We start from the raw sequence: 24,504 nt of genomic DNA, 5'->3' as shown, positions 1-24,504 counted from the left end.
GGAGCCCAGAAGGTAATTAGTAACTAGCGTTCACGTGATTGGAGTTGGCAGCTTTGTTTGGTGTTTCCCTCAAGCTGGTCAAACTGGCTTGGCTGCTTTATGAGCTGATGGTAAGAAGCATTTTTTTGCAGAAAAAGCAGAGTGAAAGAGAAACAGCCCCCTTTCAAAGCCCGAGGTAAGGTCATGTAACCGTCTCATCTGCCTCTTTAGTCCTTCAGTAATCAATCAGGGGTATGAATAAATGCCTTCATGTGCAGCTCAAATGGGACCTCCACTACCTGTCCTCCGAGTTTGGCTTTCTACTCTCCTTGGACATCTGAAACTCTTCGGGACTCCCTTCCCTTTAGTTAGAGGCAGGACTCTTCCGCCTTTGAGAGCTTTGCTTTTATGGGATTCAGGTTACCCGTTAGTGTATACTCAAATCACAAGCTGTTCAAGCTCCTGTCTGCAGACACACTGGCTTATCCCACTCAGGAAAGAAAAAGTACATCTTTTATTCTGATCTGGTGTATGGGTAATTTTATAGGGTAAAAACTCTTTCCCAGAGGAATACAGTTATGTATGCTTTCACACTTTCCTTGATACTTGTCATGCCAGAGAAGCATCAAAACCATTCATCTCCTAAATCTCTTTTCCATCTAATTCATATAGCATATTTAGGAACTGGAGAATGAGGCTGGAAATCAGAAAGGTGGGTATAAAAGTACCATTTTGAATTCATCAAACATTAGATTATTTTATGTGAAGCACTGTGGAAGAGAAAAGGATGAAGTTGGTCTCTGCCTCTTAGGATGCAGCAGCAACACACTATCAAGTAAGTAAGACTGCACGTGAAAAGTGCTGTAACAAACACCAATGGCAATGGCAACAAAGCAGAAGTCCCTGGTGGAACAACTGGAGGTTTCATGGAAGTGGTAGCATTTGAGCTGTGCCTTCAAGCATAAGCAGGGTTTCCAAAGACTTTCCACATATGGAGAACTAGGTAATGGGGAACACTCTGAAAGAATACATGTGGAAAAAGTAACAGGGATCATGCTGGAGGGGTAGGTTGCAGCAGATCCCAAGGGACTCGAATGCCACTTATTTTATTCAATGGATAATAAAGAGTCACTGAAGGTTTCTGAATAGGGGAGTGACATGCTAAGAGAGTCTTTAGTAAGATTACTCTTTTAGCTATCTGGTCATCTATCAAGTATCCTTGAACTTTTATCTAATCCCTATTTGTGAAACAATGTAACCTACCCTAAGGAGACCAGGGTTATATGCTTTGTCAATAATGAGATGTTTACTCTTGGGTAAACCACTTATTCTCTCTGGGACTCAACCGACCCAACTATAAAATGAGGCAGCTGGCCTCAATGATATCTTTGATTCCTTCAGTTTTAAAAATCCATGCTTCTATTTTCCTTGCAACTCCTTTTTCCTTTCCTCAAATACCTAATGTGCTGTTACACACCTTTTAGGCTCCACACTAATAGTTACTGAATGCACCTCTAGATTTTTAAATCTGATTTTCATGCAAAGGTTTTTGTTCCATAGTTCTGTTGCAGTAGTAGCAACAGCCCTGGCAGCTGCCGTGTTGTCAAGTGTGTATTAAGTGCCAGGATCAGGATGAGGGGCTAGGAAGTTGACATAAATGTTCTTTGATCTTCACTAACTGTAAGGAGGATATTATATTATCTTTATTTTACCACAGATAAAGAAAGAATCTCTGAGACTTTGAAAAACCTGTCCAAGATCACATAAACCAGTACAAGGAGGGGCCATAATTTGAACCCAGATCTGTCTGACTTCACGGCACTAGACTCAGAGGAGTATCTCAAAAACATAGGAAAGCCTTAATTTCCCTCAAACCAAGTAAACAAACAAGTACACTCCATCATGGTCTAATTCAGGGGTGGACCACTGCCTAGGCAAGTGTGCGCACACCTCGCCCCACGCTGCCGTTCTGTCTTTGTCTCCAGTCCTGGCCTACTTCCACCCTGCCCCAGTGCTGATCCTCACCACCCAACTGCGATGAGCACTGGTACCAGCACAGTCACAGAAAGACTGTCCAGTCATCTAAAACTGGCTCAGTCATCTAAAACCTACTGCCTAAACCCGATAAAGACTGTGATTTGGTTCACAAACCAATAGGATGACAACGTAATTTGGGAGGACAGCTTTGACTATGAGTTATACAGAGGAACAGTGTAAAAGAGGGCACACGGGAGGAGGAATCAGGACAGCTAGCTTCTAGAAGTTCAATTTCTGCTAATAACCAGTTTGTAGCTATGCTTAACTTCTCTGGCTGTCAGTTTTCTTATGCATAAAATGAAGAAGTTAACAGTTTCTCTGCCACTTTAAATCTAAAATTCTACAATCTTACTTATTTCTAAGTTAAAAGTAAAGATATATCTTTCCCTAACTGTTATGGAAAACAGAGTTTCCTTTGGCAACTTAAAGTCTTTGATAAAGCTAGCATGATAAGAAACACACCTAGTAAATCGACCAAGAGAACAGATAAAAAGAGGATAAATTACAGGTAAGAAGGATACTAGTTATAAAACAATCCAGTAGTAAAGGTTACACAAAGGTAAAAAGAAATGATCTTTGGATGAGTGGAGAGTGAATAGCTGGTTATAATATGGAGCTCCCCTCTCCCCACCTCACCCCCTCTTCTCTTTTTCTAAGCCCTACTGCCTGTGGGACTTTAAAGATATAGCCTGTATAAAAATGTAAACTGCCTCAGGTTTGCCTCATTACTGAGAACCAGAACTAATCAAAAGCTGTGAATGGGCTGCTCTTTTCATGTGATAAATCTGTGTGGCCCAAGGGAACGAGGAGCATAAAGGAGGAATAACTTTCCTATTTTTCTCAGTCTTAGTCCTACTGGTGAAATACAGCTTTGTAGATAGTTATCTTCCCTTTCACTTGATACAAGTCACATTCCACAGGCCCTCTTCAAAAGCCCTGAGCGGCACTCTGCCATGATGTTTGTTACTTGTTACTACAGGGTGGGTGATCAGCTACAATGACCATCCGTGGATAGAAATTCTCCGAACATAATGCTAGAAGTGAAGGTGGGGCAGCAGGATTTGAAGGATGAGAGAAAAGAGGCAGAAAGTAGAGGAAAGGTAAAGGAACAAAAGGGAGGAGACAGTAAAAAAAAAAAAAAAAAAAAAAAAAAAAATCTAGTAAGAACAGGTAATTACCTCAACTTTTCACAGTATCTCTGTAACTGCCCATGTGGTTCCTCCAGCCAGATGATCAACTCCTCCTCACTTTCTAACTCTGCCCCAATGACACTCTCTGATTCCCATAGTTCTTGCTATTTTCCAGAGCACCATGCAAATATCCCTCTCATCTTACCTGTTACTTTATTATACTTGTTTACCTCCTTTTATTACACTGAAAGCTTGAGGGCAAGGACCACGTCCAATCTCCAGCACAGCTCTGTACGTGGGGCACAAGAGGTACTCCCATGTTTAATGAGTTGATGGTGGTCATATTTATTGGGCACATGCTAGATGCGAAGCAGAGGGCAGGAGAGCTTACAAGTTAAAAGCACAGGCTGTGCTTTTTTTTGAATCCTGACTCTGCCACTAACTAGCTATATAATCTTGGGAAAGTTACTTAAGCTCTCTAAGCCTGTTTCTTCATCTTTTCACCATCAAATCTACCATCCTACCTGCATCTGTAACCATCTGCTCTGCTTTCCCTCTTGTTAGAATGGAAGAACTGTCTCTGCTGATAACAGGCCAATCTCTCTCTCTGTTGGTTCACTGATCCACTCCCTCCTGACCCCTCAAAGACTTTGTTTCGGCAATTAGGCCCTCCCTCTCCTGCTCTTCAGTGTGCCCACTCTAACCATCAGTCTCATGAGCCTATGAATGTTTCCCATCTTTTTAAAAATTTTATTTATTTATTTATTTTTGGCTGCATTGGGTCTTCGTTGCTACACACGGGCTTTCTCTAGTTGCGGCGAGCGGGGGCTACTCTTTGTTGCGGTGCGTGGGCTTCTCGTTGCGGTGGCTTCTCTTGCTGTGGAGCACGGGCTCTAGGCACGCGGGCTTCAGTAGTTGTGGCACGTGGGCTCAGTAGTTGTGGCCTGTGGGCTCTAGAGCACAGGCTCAGTAGTTGTGGCGCACGGGCTTAGTTGCTCCGTGGCATGTGGGATCTTCCCAGACCAGGGCTCGAACCCGTGTCCGCTGCATCGGCAGGCGGATTCTTAACCACTGTGCCACCAAGGAAGTCCTGTTTCCCATCTTACAAACAACTTCTGCTTTGAAAGACTTGAGCAAGCCAAATACTCAATGCCTCCATTTCCTTACCTCTCACTCTATCTTTAATCCATTCCAATAAGGCTTTTATCCCTTTGCTGTCACTTTACTGAAACTGCCCTTGACAAGGTCATCCAATCCAATGGTCATTTCTGAGACTTCATCTTACTTGGCCTCTCAGTAGCTTTTGGACACAGTCACTTTCTCTTTCTTAAAGCTCTTCCTTCACTTGACTGGCTGCTCCTTTTCCTTTGCTAGTTCATCTCCCTTGTCTTCCACATTCCTAAACATTGGCTGCCCCAGCTCTCTTCCTTTGTACCCAGTTACCTAGCACACAGTAGGAATTCAAGAAATTCCTTGACTAGGAATGTGGTTTCCACTCTTAGTGCAGCTGCCTCTCAGCCTAAGGGTTAATTAGGAGGAGTTGTAAAGAAGACCCTATCATTAAGGTTAAAGTAACTCAAGGGATATCAATACAGCAACAGCCTCCAGCTAAGTGGGAAGAGGGTCTGGAAATGAGGAAGAAGACAGATACTTAAGATCAAAAAGTAAGTTCCCCAGTAAAGGAAGAGACTATGGACTAATGAAAAGACAACTGATTGGGATAGGGGAAGGCAGAAACACAGAGAAAAGAGTCTGAGAGCACTGTAAAAAAAAAAAATAAAGACTGGAATACAGGAAAATAAGAGGTGTTGGGGGGATCTGATATACTTTGAAGGATGTAAATGTTCTAAATGGACAGGGCTGTGAGAAGCATTCAAGATGTTTTAGAGTTTAAACTTTAGGATGAACTTAAAGGTGAGTTAGGTGAGGGTTCAAACAGAGAAACTGGAAACCGTGAGCAGCTTGGGGATGTTACTAGTATGAATGAGTAAACACTTTGGAAACTTAAGTAACTTCATGATAAGCCAACAGTCAAAAGTATATCTGTGAGGAAGGATTAAATATTTTAAAAATATATATGTCAAAAAATATATATATATATATGTCAATACATACATATATGCTCTTAAATCCACAGATATATGTAATTTAGCAAATAGTTTTCAACCAATGAGAGTACTAAAAATGTTATTGTTTGCATAAATTATTTTGGAAGTAAGTTGGCAAGAGTCATTTGGGATCCCCTTCCACCTTGAGCACTTGCAGATCTGAGTTTTCCAACTGTTGCTTCCTACCACCCACTCTCAGAGGTCAAGCAATCCCTCCTTAAGTCAAAACACGCTGGCACTTCACTGTGGCACAGTGAGAATGTACATAAAGCTGTACAGTGAAACCCACCTGAATCTGAATCCTGGCTCTCCCACTTACCAACTGTGAGACTTTGGGCAAACCTCAGTTTTCTCATCTGTCAGATGTGGACAATTTTGGGAACCGGAAAAAGTGTATAAAAGCACCTAGCACATTGTTTGACAAAGTATAAGCGCTCAATTATTTATAATTGCTGTCATCATCCTACTCTTTCAGTTCCTATCTTCCAGACAGCGCACTCCCTGGGCCTCTTCTCTTTTTCTCTATCTATACTTCTTTTGTTTTTTAAAGTAATCTCATTAAATGTCATGACTTTAAATAACGTCTATGTGCTGAAAGAATTTATGTCTATGTGCTGTCAAAATTCATTTGTCCCAAATTTATGTCTCCAGGCCTAACTCCTCTGAACTCTGGCCTGTGTATCAAATTGTGCAGTTGACCTCTGCCTCGTCCCACCTCCCCCACCAACCAGCGTCTCCTGCACTCTTCACCATTAACTGAGAAATTACTGGCAACTCCAATCCTTCCAGTTGCTCAATCTCAGGGTCATCCTCATCTCTTTCGCCTCACATCCAATCCACCAGCAAGTTCTACTGGCTCCAACTCAAATATACCTTATATATGATGCTCAAAATAACTGATCACTTCTCCTCAACCCCACTCTGCCATCCTGGTGCAAGCTACCATCACCTCTTGCCTGGATCATTACAGTAGCCTCCTAACTGGTCTCTCTGCCTCTGCACTTCTGTCTTTTCTCAACGCCACAGCCAGAGTGACTCTGTAAAGTTCTAAGTCAGATCATGTTGCTCCCCTGCTCAGAACCTTCCTGGGGCTTCTTGTCTTACTCCGAATGATGGGCTACAAAGCCCATGCCTTTGCTCGAGTTGAACTGGCCTCCTTGCTATTCCTCAAACAACAGGCACACTCTTATACTTGCTGTTCTAGCTGCCTGAAATAATCTCCCCCAACCCCCAAAATGGCTTGACTGGCTTCCTACAATCATTCAGATCTTCACTCAAAAGTCACTTCCCTGATTCCATAGGTTCTTTTGCCTCCTAAGAATACGTTTATTTTTATTTATTGTTTGTCTCTCCCCACAGGGGCAGAGATCACTGCTGTAACTCTAGAACGCTGCCTGGAATATAGCAGGAGCTCAACAGTATTTATTGAATAAATGACTGCCCCAGAGTTTTTCATCTTTGCTACATCTGGTAAAGTGAACAGCAGTAGTCAACACGCTCAGGTAGCCAGTGGCAGCAGGAATGCCTGTGGCTGAGGCAGGAGGCTAGCTAGAGGTAGGTCCTTTCACTAAGTGCTGCAAAGCCTGGGTGAAATCTGAAACCCATACTTGAAGTCCCTGGAGCTATTCCAGTTTCTCCACCCCTCCGCCTGGAGCTGAGGTGAAGAAATGTTCACAAAGCCACACTACAAACTGCAAAGACTAGTGAGTCATGGGCTAATTGTAAGTAAGTTAACCATTCCTAGCTACGTTTCTTGACATACATTAAACCCTGTCTCCTAAAAGGAAAACTAGCTTCTGTCCTGAATCAACATGGACTCTGAATGGCTTCTGACTATGGTTGCTGTTTTATGGATTTATACCAAGATAAAATCCATTACAAGTAACTGAGCTAATTTTTACTGAGCCAACACCCTGAACTAGATGTTACAAAGGCCGAGGATATTGGGTTTTTTCTTATGTACTGACAAACTAGAAAGAAAAATCATTATTTCTTTTACATGAACTTTTATATCTTGAAAGACCACAAAACGTTTTACCTTTTAAACTCTATTACCTTTTACTAGTTTGGGAAAGAATTCTTATACCTGAGGCATTCCAAGGAGTCTTCAGAATAATAAATTGCTTCTGTATGTAGAAAAACTATACTTTCATTTTTTTTTTAAAATTATTTATTTATTTATTTTTGGCTGTGTTGGGTCTTCGTTTCTGTGCGAGGGCTTCCTCTAGTTGTGGCAAGCGGGGGCCTCTCACTATCGCGGCCTCTCTTGTTGCGGAGCACAGGCTCCAGACGCGCAGGCTCAGTAATTGTGGCTCACGGGCCCAGTTGCTCCACGGCATGTGGGATCTTCCCAGACCAGGGCTCGAACCCACGTCCCCTGCATTGGCAGGCAGATTCTCAACCACTGCGCCACCAGGGAAGCCCTATACTTTCAATTTGTAAAAATCTGTCTGGAATATTATGTATCACTTCAGTGTAAAGATGTTATTATTCCATATCAGTCATTCTCCAACTGGTTAACCTAATGGCTCTCTTTAGTGGACCTTAGATCTCACCCAATATCTTGGTGAAAATGTCACTTTCCTGAAAAACATATTCTGATTTGATGTGCAACAGTCATTTAAAATTCAAATTAAAAATTACCCCGAGAGTCTCTGGTCAACCTTCTTCCTGGCATTACCTTAAGGGGAGACGTTTAGGAGCAAGGTTTCTGATGCGGAAGAGGCTGACTCTACAATTTACCATCCACTGCACTGATTTAGAACAACAGGGTCCTGGCCCACACGGAAATTAACTATGGCCATAATTCAAAGGCAGCAAGACAGAGAGAGAGTGTGATTAAATACAGAGGTCAATATCAGTATGATCACTAGAGTTTCAAAGATACACAAATATGAATGATACTATGACTATATCCTTTTTATTAATCAGTGTATAGCCAGTGCCTGGGTCATACTATGTGCTGAAGAAATGTTTGCTGAGTAAAGAAATGAATGTACAACCCTGACTGTCCAATTCAGGCATGTGAACCTCTCCTCGAGGTAGAAAAGGACTATGATATGCTAAAATGAGATTCTCTCAGGGCCACAGGATGTAGTTCTAATAAGGACTTCTAAAAGTAACTTGTACTGGTAAATCTGAAAAGTCTGTGGACTAACCCTGAATATTTCTACTGCTTCAGAAGCCAAACTATTTATCAGATTTGAAGGTACCATTTTTGGTTTTGTTTTTGTTTTGGCCATGCCCCGCAGCTTGCAGGATCTCAGTTCCCCGACCAGGGATTAAACCTGGGCCATGGCAGTGAAAGCCCGGAATCCTAACCACTAGGCCACCAGGGAACTCAATTATTATTATATGCTTAAATTATTAAGCAATTTTTTACGCTGAATACTCCTTGGAATGCCTCAGGTGTAAGAATTCTTTCCCAAACTAGTAAAAGGTACTGTGTTTTAGATATGGACTTCTACTCATTAATTAGCAACTCATTTGACCAGAAGCTCCTGGAAGGCAGACAACACATCTATGTTTATTACTATATACCCTGCCCTTAACACAGTGCCTGGCACATGGTAAAAACTTAACCAACATTTGCTGGATGAATGAGTGATTGACTCGATACCATCCTGAAGCCTACAATGACATATCATTCCCCAACACACTATACTCAAAAATGCCTCCTAGTATTCTACCCTGACTCTACATGATAATTCCAAACTTAAAACTCCTAATTCTCAGACATAGCCAAACACTGGCTTATCTAAAACTACTAATAATGGACTTTCTATTTCCAATAATTGAAGTTTAGGCCAACCGTTTCACAGAAAGAAAGCTTAAAAAGTTAGACGAACTATTTTTAAAAAACTATCAACACAATGACAAGATGGTAGAGTACAGGCCAAAACCAAAAGGAAAACTAGAATCCAGAGAGGTAAATAACCACAGAAACTACAATGCCCTGGGGCATCTACCAGTCCCAGAAAACTCAGCTTTTGTTTCAATGGCCCTCTGGGGAGAAGAGGTCAATAACCCAAAGCCCAAGGCAAGGTAAGGAGTCTAAAAGGAGACCTTTTCTATAATAAGCTAAGATTCCAGAGACTCCTGAGAGAGAATCAGAACTGGACCAGCCCTCCTGCAAAATTACATCTCGGGCTCTAATACCTTCACTGTCCAAGGTACTTTAAGCCTTGAAATTAGTTTAAGGTGGAGGTGGACTGAGAATGATATCGTTTCCATGTGGGAATTCCTCCTCAGTGTTGCTTAGGGAATTTATATGTCTTTCTGAATCGTAAGAAAAAAATCAGCCAAGAAATCTGGAAAAAAAGGAGAAAATACTATAATTCTCTGTGAGAATAAAGCTTAACAATAAATGTAGCGACATTACTGGTTTAAAAGAATCTACCAGTGTCAAGTTGAAAGCAAGAGCAGAAAATACTGACCCACAGAGTGAAGATTAAGGTTGACCGGGACAAAAGTACATAGGAGAAAAGTGACTAGGATCTAATCAGTTAGTATTGCTTTTAACTGTTGCTATGTTATGAATGTGTTTATAAAGCACGTGTGTTCATGGCCCTGAGTGCTAACAGTGAGTCACTCTTGCAAATAAAATAAATACTAATAAGCTTATTTGCACAGTATATTTTATATAAACCTTGTAAGTGATGGTCCAAGAAATATCAAATTTTAGAAGTAAAATAAGTCCTTAAATTGGCAATTCCGACACATGATTCTGTGTAGCGTTGAATCTCACTCAGAGGCAAATGTTCCATTATTTTAATACTACTCAAAAATGTTTGCTCAGTGTTTTCCAGTGTTTGTATTTGCTATAGGTTATAGTTCTTTGTAAGTATTTTAACAAGAGAAATGCAGAGAAGATGTGAATATTAATATTGAATCATTATATTGTATTACCTGAAATTAACATCATATTGTATGTTAATTATTTCAATTAAAAAATTTTTTAAAGATGTGAATATTGTCACAAATTTATTGTCTAAAATTTGAATTAGCAAAACAATATTGATTCCAATGGCAAAGTCAAAATCAGAGCAAGTAGACAAAATATTTTCACTGTTAAAAAAGAACATAGGGACTTCCCTGTTAGCGCAGTGGTTAAGAATCCGCCTGCCAATGCAGGAGACATGGGTTTGAGCCCTGGTCCGGGAAGATCCCACATGCCACGGAGCAGCTAAGCCCATGTGCCACAACTATTGATCCAGTGCTCTAGAGCCCGTGAGCCACAATTACTGAGCCTGTTTGCCACAACTGCTGAAGCCCATGCACCTACAGCCCATGCTCTGCAACAAGAGAAGCCACTACAATGAGAAACCTGCTCACTGCAACGAAGAGTGTCCCCCGCTCGCCGCAACTAGAGAAAGCCCGTGTGCAGCAATGAAGACCCAATGCAGCCACAAATAAATTAATTAATAAATTAATTAAAAAAAAAAAGAATATAAGAATACATATGTATAACTGAATCACTTTGCTGTACAGCAGAAATTAACACAACATTGTAAATCACCTATACTTCATTAAGATTTTTAAAAAAGAAATACTCAATGCAAATAGTCGCTAGAAAATAAAAAAAGAAAACCTGTCTGTACAAAAAAAAAAAAAAAAAAAGAAAGATTATGAGCTTATGCAAAGCAACATGTACCCTAATGGCCCCACCTGAAGATGTTTTTGGATACATTCTTAACACTCAACCAACATCAAAGGAAACTTTTTTCTATGTCTGGAATATTAGTCACAAAACAAAGATCAATCCCATCAGATAGGGCAACTAATACTTTGTGTATTTAAAATTTTGTTTTAAAAATCACTTTTAAATACTAAATATTTGTGGTATGATTTTACAGTTTTTAAATTATTTTTATTTAACATTTATTTTGTGTTAATATTCCCTTCTTTTAATGTTTTATATTATCAGATGTCTAGTATCATGTTAATTTTCTAATTTTGATAAATATTTTTGAGTTATGTAAGATATTAGGGTTAGGGGAACTCTACTATCTCTGCAACTTCTCTATAAATCCAAAATTATTTTAAAGTAAAAAGTAAAAAATATTTCAAAGTTTATTATCAGGTAGAGAATAATTTTACATGTCATTAAAATATATAATCTCATAATATTTTGGTTCATAATAATAAAAAATTATGCATTTATTTCATATATATGTGTATATATACATAAAATCTCTGAAACTTTTAGTATAATCCTAACACAGGAAAATTGTTCACTGTTGATTATTACAGTCATTACTGTTATTACTTAAGAACATGTAAATAAAAGAGTTTTTTTTTAAAATACAGAATAATTTACAATTTTAGGAATTACCAGGAATTCCAATTTCTTGTTCCTGAATCTCAAAGATTACTATCCTTCAGGAATTTGGAAACGTTAGCTGACCAGAAGCAGCTGACAGAAATAAGTGCAAATCCTCTCTGGAGACAGGTGCCTTTATCTCTGGTCTTAATGTTTTCCAAATACTATGACTAGCACACAGTAAAAGGTAACCAGACACACAAGGAGTCTAGACCACATGAATGAGAACCATGTGACACCAAAAACAGTCCCACTAAGACTTAATATCTTGGAATTATCATATGCAGACTATAAAATAACTATTCTTACCATAGGTAAAGAAAATAAAAAACAAGCTGAGAGATACCTACTGGAAACAGAAAACTATAAAAGGTAACATATCAGATTTGAAAAAAAAATAGAGCTTCTAGGAAATGAGTCCTCATGACATCATAATGCCAGAGTTTTAAGAAGGAGCAATATGAAGAATAGTATAAAGGCTATATATATTTAGGTGTGAGCTATACGTAAATCTATATACCATCCTATACTTAAATTGAATCCATTCAATGTATTCCCTGTTGATCTAACTAGATTCACACTTATACGCATAAGGTGGAGCTGAATGTAAACAAAACAGTCACGTGTATCCTGCTCTAAAACCACCAAGCACAAACCAGAGCAGTCAGTTGACTACAGTTCAAATAAATAAAGTCATACCCTTTCTTCTTATACTTAAGTCTTGCAAATTAGAAGTGCCTCTTGGGGTTTCCCTGGTGGCGCAGTGGTTGGGAGTCCGCCTGCCAATGCAGGGGACATGGGTTCAAGCCCCGGTCCGGGAAGATCCCACATGCCGCGAAGCAACTAAGCCCATGTGCCACAACTACTGAGCCTGCGCTCCTAGAGCCCGCGAGTCACAACTACCGAAACTGCGTGCCGCGACTACTGAAGCCCACGTGCCTAGAGCCCACGCTCCGCAACGGGAGAAGCCACCGCGGTGAGAGGCCTGTCCACCTCAACGAAGAGTAGCCCCCGCTCGCCTCAACTGGAGAAAGCCTGCGCACAGCAACAAAGACCCAAGACCTAACACAGCCAAAAATAAATAAATAAATAAAATAAAAAAAAAAGAAGTGCTTCTTAATTATATTTTCTTCTAATTTCTCAAACCCCTATTAAATGCCTACCACGTGATAAGCATAGCTAGGCATTTATCCATACATTTTCTTATTTAAAAAAAGAAGAAAAAATAAAAAGAGGAGGAAGGAGGAGCAATAGCTACAATAAAACCTAATTTTGGGTCTGGCACAGCACGGGACTATTTTGCTACCATTAACTGTGTCTGACAAGGGGACCAGCATCTCAGCACCGACAGTCCTTAGCTCTCCAGTAGTCCAAGTTCAAAGTAACAACGGAGGAAGGAGATCTTTGAAAGTTCTGGAAGGTAGAGCAGAAACTTCAATTTCATTCAGTTAAACTAAATTCAATTCACCAAGTATTTACTGAGTCTACTACCTGTTGGACACTATACCAGGTGTGTGGGAAATGACAAACCAACTAATGTACAGTATCTGTCTTCTCATTAGGCTTCAAATTTTCAAGAGGCATATAAACAACTAAATATAATATCAATCAGGATTAGATAAATACTGTATCGAAAGTTCTTTAAATCTTATGCCTTAAATTTCAAGGTTAGAGATTGTATGGGACTGGATTGGAGGGGTAAAGCCTGGTGCTCAAACTGATTAATTCTGCCTCTTTCAAGGGACTGCTTATATTGCTGGATATACTTTTTATGAAGACAGAAAAAGATGACCTTAAGAGGAACTGTCAGTGATTGCAAGAAATAAGTAATTTCATCATACTAGTAATTGATATAAATAATACACCTATTGAAAAGCAATCAAGTCAATATTAACACAGCCAATGCTGTATTTGGTGAATGCAAATAAAGAAAAGTTTCCTGATTAAGACTATACACACCTACTGCAGGTCTTTCACAGCATTAAACTTTTAGAACTCAAAAAAACCCAAAAAACATAGTAAGAACACCAGCTGAATTGTTAAATTAGTTCTGAAAAAGAAGGTCAATCGAATAAAAAAGAATACCAGTTTCATCCCTCAGTACCAGTCCATTACTCCATATAGTCCTTTAAAAACACTGCACACGGGCTTCCCTGGTGGCGCAGTGGTTGAGAATCTGCCTGCCAGTGCAGGAGACACGGGTTCGGGCCCTGGTCTGGGAAGATCCCACATGCCACGGAGCAACTAAGCCCGTGAGCCACTATTACTGATAAATAAATTAAAAAAAAAACAAAAAAACACTGCACACTGTTTTTATGCAAAGAAGACATAATATTTCTCTGGAACACTACTAATTCTAATAAGTATCATTATTGAGAAATTCTTGCTACCTGGAATTTGGGAGAGTTTTGTTCTGTCACCTGTACATCTAATGCAAGAACAGTTTACAAGTATATCTCAAAACTCGTATGTATGGAAGGTGATGGAGAATCTGGGGCTTGCTATGGCTTTGAGGATGTAGCGCTGAGCCAAAGTTCCCTCAGGATTCCTTTTCAGGCACTCTGAAATCGTCAAGGTATCTGGCATTCCCCAAGAGTTCAGATACTCATATTAAATGAACACCCTCTTGAGGACATGTCTAAGTGCTCACCCTTGTGCTTTACCTTGAGAGCAAATGTCACCACTGCCCTGTTGAGCACAAATGACCCAGGGGCCCAGTGACCTGGCTGGTCCCTAATTCATCACCCTGCATGTGCTCCAGGACACCCTCCCAGGGCCATGCCTCTGAGTTTGGAGTTCCTGCACAACTGTGCCCACTTGCACAGCAATTCTTGCCTGAGCATATTTTAGACAGAGGTTTCCTCTCTTTCTGTAATCCGTCTGCTTTCCATCTTTCAGAAAATTACTCAATTTCTGGCCTTCTGATAATACTCTTTCTTCTTGGAATTTTTTATTTTTTTTTTTTCATTCACTTTTAGAGATCTAAGGGACAAGGGGAAGTTGGTATGTGTACTTGGTCTGCCATCTTGATTTGGTCTCTCTGGGCCACCATTACCTTGTTTTTATTTATTAGGATCCTGCAACTCCTACATCCACAGAGTGCTTTTTATTACTGACTTTCCTAAGGACATGTAGGTTCAGAGCTCTCTGGCACGCATGCCAAAGGGCATGCAGTCATGCTCTCCTCAGGCCCTAGACCAGTTGCTATTATCTCACTCTTTTCTTCTTCCTACTTTATAAATTATTTCTCCTGATAGGCTGGTGAATACAAATGAAGTCTCCAGAGCCTGGTCACCCCCAAGTTAAGAGACAGCATTTGAATTTTTGAATGTGCAAGGTGGGAAACAGTAAACCATAGTAGTTAAAGACATGGGCTCAATTCCCGGTTCCCTTAGCAAGCTACTTAATCTCTACAAGTCTTGGTTTCCTCATCTATAAAGTAGCCATATGAATTAACCCAGTACCTTCAAGGTAGCTGTGAAGATTCTTTGTGACAAATGCTTATTAATACATTAATAAATGTTTGTTATTATTATTATTATTGAAACTTAGTCCCTGGACCACAAAGATACAACATATCATTTTCTCACGAGTCTTAGCCTGCAAGTCGTCAGTCCTGAGCAGAGTCTGGTTAAAGAAAGTTATATCTGGGGACTTCCATCTGCACAACTGCTACGGATGTCACAGAGGTACAGGAGGTATAAATGTCACTGAGGTCTGAGCTTTTTTACCTGAGCAGCAAATGGAGTTAGGAGGCTATAGTGGTCATAGGATACATTCAGACAGAGCCATCTAATTGTGGTGACAGAGTGAGAAATTAGGTAATAAAAAGCAAACCATTCCTTAATTGTCCATCATAGATGGTAACATATCCCTAAAAACCTGGGTAGGCTGTTACTTGGACTTGCCAGTGTCAAGAAACAAGTATATACTATCTCCTCATCACTTACCTCTAAGTTGCTGGAGTTCCATGTTCAAACTCTCAATGTTACTCTCGTAGAACTCAAGATTCTCAGGGGTCTCTGCCCTTAGTGATTCCTCTTGCTTCTCCTCCAACAGTAAGTTCAGCTCTTCTTGAGCCCTGCAGCACATATCCAAGTCCTGTTCCATCTCCTGAATCCTCACCAAGACTAAGGGACACTGGGAAGTCTGGTCCAAAGTCTTCTCCATGTTCTCAGGGCCCTCCTTTTCTAGGGTCTCCCAGCCAGGACGGTTACAGGTTAGGAGCTTGGGGGGTACTGCATTCGTTCTCTGCTGGGCCGAGGGAGGCAGGGGAGCGGGGCGAGAGGGTCGCATTGCCAAGGGTGGTTCCGGTCTCAGGTTCTGGTCCACTGGCAAATGGGGAGCAGTGGATGCTGGAGTACAGGGACGGGGTGGCGGTGGCCTTAGAGCCTTTCTCCTCTTGGGCAGCTCCTGCTGGATGATTAGCTTCGAGGAACCTCGGAAAATATCCTTTTCGGAGTTAAAGTCCATGATTGAAAAGTGGCGCAAAATTTTATCTGGTTCTGTGCCGGGTCCTGACAAGCTCTTCTCAAACTCTATCAGTTGTTGTGTCAACTTAGAATCCAGGTCTGTGTTGCCGTCTCCCTGTGAAAGTGCCATTGCTTCCACAGCAGGTGCCTTGTCTTGCAGACCAGGCTTCATCTCTGATCTCTCTGATGCAGAGCAAAAGCTGGAAGCATTTTCTTTGGGTGTGAGGTGCTTTTTCACACACCGCGCCATGCCCTGGAGTTGAGGGCTCAACTGGCTGGGTCTGACTGCCCTGGAGGCTAAACGGGAAAAGGTGCTGTGAAGAGGTGGCACTGGCTTCTGAAGGGTTTTCGGCTGGGAGTATGTTCTTCTCGGAGGTAGGCTGGAGTAGTCTCTAGTCCTTGCTTCTAGAGGAAGAGGGTCAGAGTACTGGTCGGGGCGGGGGTTGCTTCCTCCTCCTATAGAATAATACTGGTTTTTCTGCAATTCGGGATGAAAAGGTACTGGAGTTTGGGACGCAACACCATTGACCACCTCTGAAGGATCCTTTGTGGAAGAGTATTTGGCAAGAAGCTGTTCGTGCCCTGAACCTGTGCTTCTTGGGGGCCCTTCTGAGGTGCCCGTGTTCCAGTGAGAGTTTTTGTCTTCTTCATACTCAGAAGTCAGATGCTCCAGTGGGGAAGTGGATGTTTCAGAAATAACTGAGTTGGACTTCTCTGCTTTATACTCAGGAGATTCATGTCTTGTTCCTTCCACTTCTAAGGAGTTCTCCGAACAATCCAAAGATGTGTCAGGGATGTTGGTGAGGCTGCTTTCCTGCGGCAGATCCATGGTTTCCTCCACCCTTGCTTGAGGACATAACTTTACAAAGCGGTAAGGAAAGATGCCTGTCCTGCCCTTCAGTGATCCTTCTAGCCAGCCATCTTCCAGGGTCCCCAGGATTCGGATTTTATCGCCTACTTCGAAATCCAACTCATTTGGCTCCAGGGCTTGGAATCTGTAGAGGGCAATCCCGTAGGTGGCTGGCTGCTCGCCTTCCTCTTCTGGCTGTCTCTCTTCTCCTGTGTTGGTGTCTACTTCACCGTTAGTAATGCAGTCATCGCAATTTCCAGAACTTACTGACTCATCCACAGTCCTCAGGGGCCCCAAAAGCTCTACAAAACCTTCCGGAAAAATGCCTCTTCGACCCTCTAACTCCCCTTCAAACCAGCCTGGTTCAGGAACTCCAATAATGGTAATCACATCCCCTTCTCTGAAGTCCAGCTCCTCATCCAGCTGGGCAGAGAGCCCCATCAGTGCCCGGGCTTGTCCCATTGAATACTCGGGAATCTGGAGAAGGGCACTCTGTGAGTGCCACTGCCGACTCTGTGAGGAGAGGCAGAGCTCCCTAACACATGAGGACGGGAAGAAGCCCCGGGCACCCCAGCAGCTCCGGCCCTGCAGCCAGCCGGCAGTGGGAGTGCCATCGAGAACCACTAGGTCACCTGAAGAAAGAGAAGAGAAGCAAAGATAATGACCTCGGTTATCACCTCAGCAGGATACTGGTATAACTAATAGTGCAACTCATCACCTTAAATAGCTACCAAGTTCAAGGGAATATACACCTAGAGTTTTAAGTGCATGAACACTTTTTGACAATTTAGTGACAATACAGTGAACATTCCTGTAAACCCATGGTTTTCAAAATGTGGTCTGCGGAACCCTGGGGGTGGATCCCTAAGATCCTTTCAGAGGGTCTGTGAGGTCAAAACTATCATATTTTCTTCATACACTTCATATACTTCAGCCAAAACAATGTAACGTGGCAAACTGAATATAGATTCAAGTAAAAGAATCTAGACTTCTTCTATTAAACCAAATATTAAAGACATCTGCAAAAAATGCAAACCAATGTTACTCTTCTCACTAAATTTTTTTTGTTTAGGAAACTAGTTATTTTTCATAAACTGTTATTTATGTTATTAATGCTAATATGAGTTTTTAAAAATAAACTGATAATTTAAAAAATGTCTCAGCTTTAACAGCTAATATGGTAAATATCAATAGACTCACACAAGCAAGTGCTCTTTAGGGTCTCAAAAACTTCTAAGAATGTAAAGGGATCCTGAGATCAAAAAGTTTGAGAAATGCTACTACCAACAATAGTCTGTACCACTGGATTCATTTATAAACGATGAAGAATATATTCATGGCCACTATAGTCCTTTGAATAGATGGATCTAATTTCTCACACCAAATTATATTCAATATCAAAAATCGAACAAAGAAAGAAATCTTCAGGAATGGGTTGGAAGTGCAGGGTGTGGACAACAAACTGTTCATTTATTTTCTCCAGAGCCCTTCTTTTTTTTTTTTAAACATCTTTATTGGAGTATAATTGCTTTACAACGGTGTGTTAGTTTCTGCTTTATAACAAAGTGAATCAGCTATACATATACATATATCCCCATATCTCTTCCCTCTTGCGTCTCCCTCCCACCCTCCTTATCCCACCCCTCTAGGTGGTCACAAAGCACCAAGCTGATCTCCCTGTGCTATGCGGCTGCTTCCCACTAGCTACCAGTTTTACATTTGGTAGTGTATATATGTCCATGCCACTCTCTCACTTTGTTAGAGCCCTTCTTGAACTCTCCTTATCCTGAAAATACATCATAATGAAATCTTAGAAGAATGTTCTAGTAATCGGCAGTTTGTTTTTGAAAATAACCAGTAGTTCCAATATTGTTGTTTCAGGCTATCTTCACAAAATATAATCTAAACAGTTAGCATCTGCCTTATTATTGAAGAAGGTGAGGCAAGGATTTGCCCCAGTTAAAAAATTACCCTATAGTTTTGCAGCAAATTGTTTTGCAGCAAACTTTTAATTATCTGATTATGAACTATTCATTTTGTAGATTATCAGTTTTAATTTTTTTAACTAGCTCCACGCTTCTAACTTCCTTTTGTCCTCTAATTTCTTCTCTCAAAATATTTATTCCATTCGTCCTTACTCTTTGCTACCTCATCCAACTTCCATCATCTCACTCTTTTAAACCTCGCCCCAGACACTGTCTCTTCCAGTCTACCAAATGATTCATGCCAAACTAAGATTACAAATGTACCCATTTTATCATATCCCTCCCCTGCTCAAACGTTTACCATGAAGGCTTCTTCCTACCACCTAAGGCTTCTACTCTAATAATCCTATTCTTACTACCTGAAATATATTAAAAAAAATAAGTTTGCTGTGGACACTCTCCAAAGAGGTTTAGTTAACTAAGCTACCAAAAGGCTACTCTTATGTTTTCACCTCAGTGCAAACTGGTATTCACATCCAGTCACAACCTCCCCCGGCCCCATCCCCAGCTATCCAATATTATCTCACCTCTGAGACCCTATTCCACACAAGGGGACTTTCATTGTCTCCTATAGAAGCCTCTCCATCTGAAACCTCAGCATGCTTCCCTGATAAACCTTAGAAGCCTACACACATCTTGGCCATCTGTAGCCTACTAAAGAAATTATCACTTATATCAACAATTTTGACACTTGTATTTTTATATACTACACAGCTTCTAATGTAAGATTTTGCATTTACTGGTAGGCACCCAATACATTTTCACTGATTTCATACTGTTTTGCTTAGATGTCCCTGAAAATAGGGTCTTGGTCCTGTATTTCTATTTTCCTTTAATTTCTGATTCAATAACCATTGGTCAGAGCTTGGGGTCCTGAGAATTACAAGTGACTTTTCCCCCCACTAGTTCTAAGGCCATTACATCAGGCCCACAGAGGGAATTCACTGGAGACATGGCTACTGTTCAGACACAGTAGGTCTTTTGGCGATTAAGAATAAAAGCGTGGTCCATTAGCCACGCCCCGGCGGTTGCCGAGGCCGGCGCGGTGGAGTTGCAAAAGCTGCGGGTGCGGAGGAGCTGTGGAGCCGACCCCACGAGCCAGGAGCATGAGGACCTGGTGTCTGTGTCAGATTTGTACCTGCGGGTCGGATTCTCGTCCTTATGAAATAGTCAAACAGCCTCACCATGCACCAGAAGAGTATAAACCAAAGCAGGGGGAGATTGATCTTGGTACTACCTACAAACGGCATCTTAATTCTTATAAAGTGCAACGTGTGGCAATAGCTCGGCCTTTGGAGAGACAAGTTAAAAAAGGGAAGTTGGATACTGTCCCAACCTATAAAGAGTCATTGTGGATGGAATGGGGGAAATACAGATACAGAAACCTACAAAGAAAGAACAAGGAATATATGGATGTTCTGTCGCTAATCATCTCGGTTCGGATGTGGAAAGTTCTTCTGTGCTGTATGCAGAGGCATCTGTCGTCTTGTCTATTGGAAGAAATATCACCAGACCGGAGCACAGCCATCTCTCCGTCATGATTGGAGGCATCGTGGAAGCACCCCAGCGAGCAAACGTGACCATCCAATGTCCTGTAAAAGTGGATCCCTGTTGTTGCAGAATGTTTCTCTTGAAAGTGAAGGAACCTACGTCTGTACAGCCACCAATGCTCTTGGAAAGGCGATGGCATCATCCATCCTCCACTTGCTGGAGACTTTCTGGGAGCTTGGTAGCTGGACACATTGTTCTGCCACTTGCGGCCACTTGGGAGCCCGAGTTCAGAGACCCCAGTGTGTAATGGCCAACGGGCAGGAAGTGAGTGAGGCCTTCTGTGAGCACCTCCAGAAGCCGCTGGCTGGGTTCCAGCCCTGTAACATCTGGGACTGCCCCTCGAGGTGGTTCACGGGCACGTGGTCAGAGTGCTCTGTGTCTTGCGGTGAAGGATTCCGCAGTCGGCAAGTGACCTGTAAGTGCACGAGAGCCAATGGAACTGTGCAGGTGATGCCTCCGAGAGCATGTGCCCCCAGAGAGAGGCCTCTGGGAAGAAGACCCTGCTCCAGTCACCCGTGTGTTCAAGGGCTTACTGAACCAGGGAACCAGCTGTTCTGATTAACTCCAAGCACTACATGGCTACACACTTGTCTCACTGGAAAATGCACAGCCCCAATTCTGTGCAGGGATGACGCAAAGCAGACTGTGATACATCTTTCAGGAGCACCAAGTTTATTAACTAGAATTGGAAGAACCAAGGAGTTCTTGGAACAAGAACTATCCCCCTCCCCCACCAACACGGAAGACAGAAGAGTAGGGGAGGGGAGACGTGCCCCAGGAATGACAGTCCAGTCTCTGAAGTTTCACCCAGGTGGGGGTTGAGGGGCAGACCTGCAGCCATAGTGGCCTCGCTTTCGGTCGCCCGGGCTGCTCCGGACCATCCTCTGAGCTGGCCAGGGTCTTGGATACGATGCTTCTGAAGGCCGTGCAGAGAACACACTCATCTTCCACTGGACCGGGCCCCAGGGAGCGCGACGGCCTGACCTTCCTGCCTCGGTCATCCATGGGGTTCACATGGGCTCACTTTATTATGACGCCTCTTGCTGGGCAGCTTGCAACAAAGATGTTTTAAAATAAAGTTCCAGATTCTCCCAGCCACCCCTTGCTTTTTCTGGCTGTGGCCAGAGAGAGTGGATGAGGACACACTCTCAGGCTGCCCAGTGTGGGAGGACCTTCCAGTGTTGGACACACCCAGGGGGCAGCTGGTTCCCTCTGGGGCTCCAATCCTGCTGCTGCTGGAGGTGGATGTCCCAGTGCCACACTGGGGGGCTGGGCTGGGGGTGGCAGTCCTCGACTCCAGGCTGGGTGGGGGACAGGCAGACTCACTGGTCTTCTGCCCTGCCTGCTGGTCTTCCTGCAGCGGCACATTTTTTCTCTGGTAGAGCCACCTGGTTTGCAGGGAGGACACCACAGGGCTTGGAGAAGGCTCAAGTTCACTGCCACTGAGGTCCCCGGAAGAGAAGGGCTTCACAGTTATGATGGAGACCCCCACCTTGGGTTTCACGGAGCTCACACTGCCTGTTCCAGTGTCCTGGATCTGGTTGCAAGTCAAGCCTGGAGTCCTCACCATTGTCACCTCCAGGTCCTCTTCACAGGGTGGCTGGAGTGGCTCCTTCTGGCCCATGTTCACCCATGGATGCCTCACGAGGTCAGGTAAGGTGCCTCTGTCACTGGGGTTGAGGGCAATCATTTTTTGTAATAGATCCCTTATCTCCAAAGACAGATAAGGTGGGATGGGGTACTGCCCTTGTAGGATTTGCTTCCGCAGCTGCTGTAAGTCTTTTCCCAGAAAGGGCCGGGACCCAGTTACCATGGTGTAGAGCACTACTCCCAAGCTCCACACGTCCACCGCAGGGCCGCTGTAGCTCTGCCCCAGGAGGAGTTCCGGGGCAGCATAAGGGACTGTGCCGCAGATCGTGTCCAGTAGGCCAGTGTCATCACACTTGTTGCTGAGGCCAAAGTCTGTAAGTTTGATATTCATGTTGGAATCAAAGAGGAGGTTCATTGGCTTCAGGTCCCGGTGCACGATGCCCCTCTGGTGGCAGTGCTGCAGGGCGGAGACCAGCTGCTGGAACGGGCCTCGGGCCTCCGCCTCTGTCATACGGCCGTGGATCTTCAAATAGCGGTACATGTCCCCCCCACTGAGGTACTCCAGAACCAGGAAAAATGTCTCCTCCGTGTCAATCACCCCCAGCAGTTTTACAATATTGGGGTGATTCAGAGCCTTCATACTGCACACTTCCTGGGAAAGTGCCTGGACACTTGAGAAGTTCTGACGTCTTTTCTTAATGACCTTGACAGCCACCTGTGTCCCGGTCAGAATGTGCCGGGCCAACTTCACTTTACCGAAGGTGCCTTCACCAATGGTGCGGAGGATCTCGAAGTCATCAATATGAGCCTCCTTGTCAGCAGAGTTGGCTGTGAGGCCCTGCATCATGGTGATCTGCTAACTACACTGACTGACAGCACGACCTAGCAATGCTAACTACGCTAACTAACAATGCTAACTGTACTAACAGTGCTAAGTGTGCTGTCTCTACTAACAACGCTAACTACGCTAACTGTACCAACAGCGCTAACTAGTACTAACTACACTAACTATGCTAATAAACTATTAACTATACCAACTGTGCTAACTATACCAACAATACTGACTATGCTAACTGTAGAGAGAAAAATGAGACAAATAAAAAAGAGTAGAGAAAAGAGAAAAAAAAATCAACAAAATGGCAGAAACAAGGAAAAAACAAGCTAACTGTAGGTCCAAGGCCGTCAGGTCACCAAAAGCAGCTTCCTGGGCTCTAAGGACCAAAAACCTGGGCCCAGCTGTCTCTTTTACAGGGCTTTGTGAAGTACATCACAGTGGTGCACTCTGAGGTCAGAGCAAGAAATGGCTCCATCACAGCTGGGGATAAACCACAGTGGTTTTCTCACTTTTTGAGTTCAAGGCCCCTTTACACTTAGGAAAAAGGATCCCAAAGAAATTTTTCTTCACGTGTGTTATTAGATATTGGTATTCACTTTGTTATAAATTAAAATCTGTAGGATACTTCAGTGGCCTTTTTATTTCTAGTTTGAAAATGTGTAATAATTTTAAAGACCTCATAATGTCTACACTTGAAATATTCAATTCCTTTTCCTTAAATTCTGGTCTCAAAATAATGTTACAACTTAACTGACTTCACGATACTATACAAAATGTTCTGTTGCATAAGGCATGATAAAGTACATTATGAAAGTCTATGAAGCTGAGAGAAGATTTCCCAGGAAGGTAGGTCATGAGCAGATTTCTCATCAGGAGCCTCGGAGGCCAGATGGCATGGCTCAATGTACTTGAAGTGTTGAAGGAAAGAAACCGTCAACCAAGAATCCTATATCTAGCAAAACTTTCCTTCGAAAATGAGGGAGAAATCAAGACATTCCCAGTTAATCAAGAGTTGAGAGAGTTCTTAACCACCAGCCCCGCCTGCCACAGGGAGTTCTTCAGGTTGGAGTCAAGGACCCTGGACAGTAACTCAAAGCCTTATGAAGAAATAAAGACCTCTGGTAAAAGTAGATAGACGGGCGATGAGAAAAGCCAGTACTATTGTAACTTAGGTTTGTAGCTCCACTTTTTGTTTTCTGTTTGATTTAAGAGACTAATATATAATAAAACACACACATACAAATCAACAACAACAACAAAAAAAGTGTGGGCTTCCCTGGTGGCACAGTGGTTAAATCTGCCTGCCAGTGCAGGGGACACGGGTTCAAGCCCTGGTCCGGGAAGATCCCACATGCCACGGAGCAACTAAGCCCATGTGCCACAACTACTGAGCCTATGTTCTAGAGCCTGCGTGACATAACTACTGAGCCCGCGTGACACAACTACTGAAGCCTGTGCGCCTAGAGCCTGTGCTCTGCAACAAGAGAAGCCACCGCAATGAGAAGCCCGCGTACCACAACAAAGAGTAGCCCCCGCTCGCCAAAACTAGAGAAAGCCAGCGTGCAGCAACGAAGACCCAACGCAGCCAAAAATAAATTAATTAAAAAAAAAAAAAAAGAATAAAAGCATGCCAAAACTCCCACTC

The 24,504-nt window shown here is 42.6% G+C and overlaps 1 protein-coding gene across 9 annotated transcripts in view; it reads right to left on the bottom strand.

Annotated features, from left to right (window-relative positions):
- Positions 1-24,504, bottom strand: part of LOC118882312 (dynamin binding protein) — a 141,605-nt gene that overhangs the window by 74,761 nt on the left and 42,340 nt on the right. For 8 of the 9 annotated variants that reach the window (XR_005016757.1, XM_036827848.1, XM_036827842.1 and 5 more), the window contains one exon: positions 15,527-17,530. The exons of the other annotated variant lie outside the window; for it this stretch is intronic. Coding sequence is in view for 7 of the 8 variants with exons in the window: in XM_036827848.1 (XP_036683743.1) it covers positions 15,527-17,530 (2,004 nt within the window). In the remaining variant the exon portion in view is untranslated. The remainder of the gene's footprint in view (positions 1-15,526; positions 17,531-24,504) is intronic. 9 annotated transcript variants of the gene reach the window in all.

This window comes from Balaenoptera musculus, chromosome 16 (genome assembly GCF_009873245.2).
Source record: "Balaenoptera musculus isolate JJ_BM4_2016_0621 chromosome 16, mBalMus1.pri.v3, whole genome shotgun sequence".
Classification (NCBI taxonomy): domain Eukaryota; kingdom Metazoa; phylum Chordata; class Mammalia; order Artiodactyla; family Balaenopteridae; genus Balaenoptera; species Balaenoptera musculus.
This window is presented reverse-complemented; position numbering and strand designations above follow the sequence as displayed.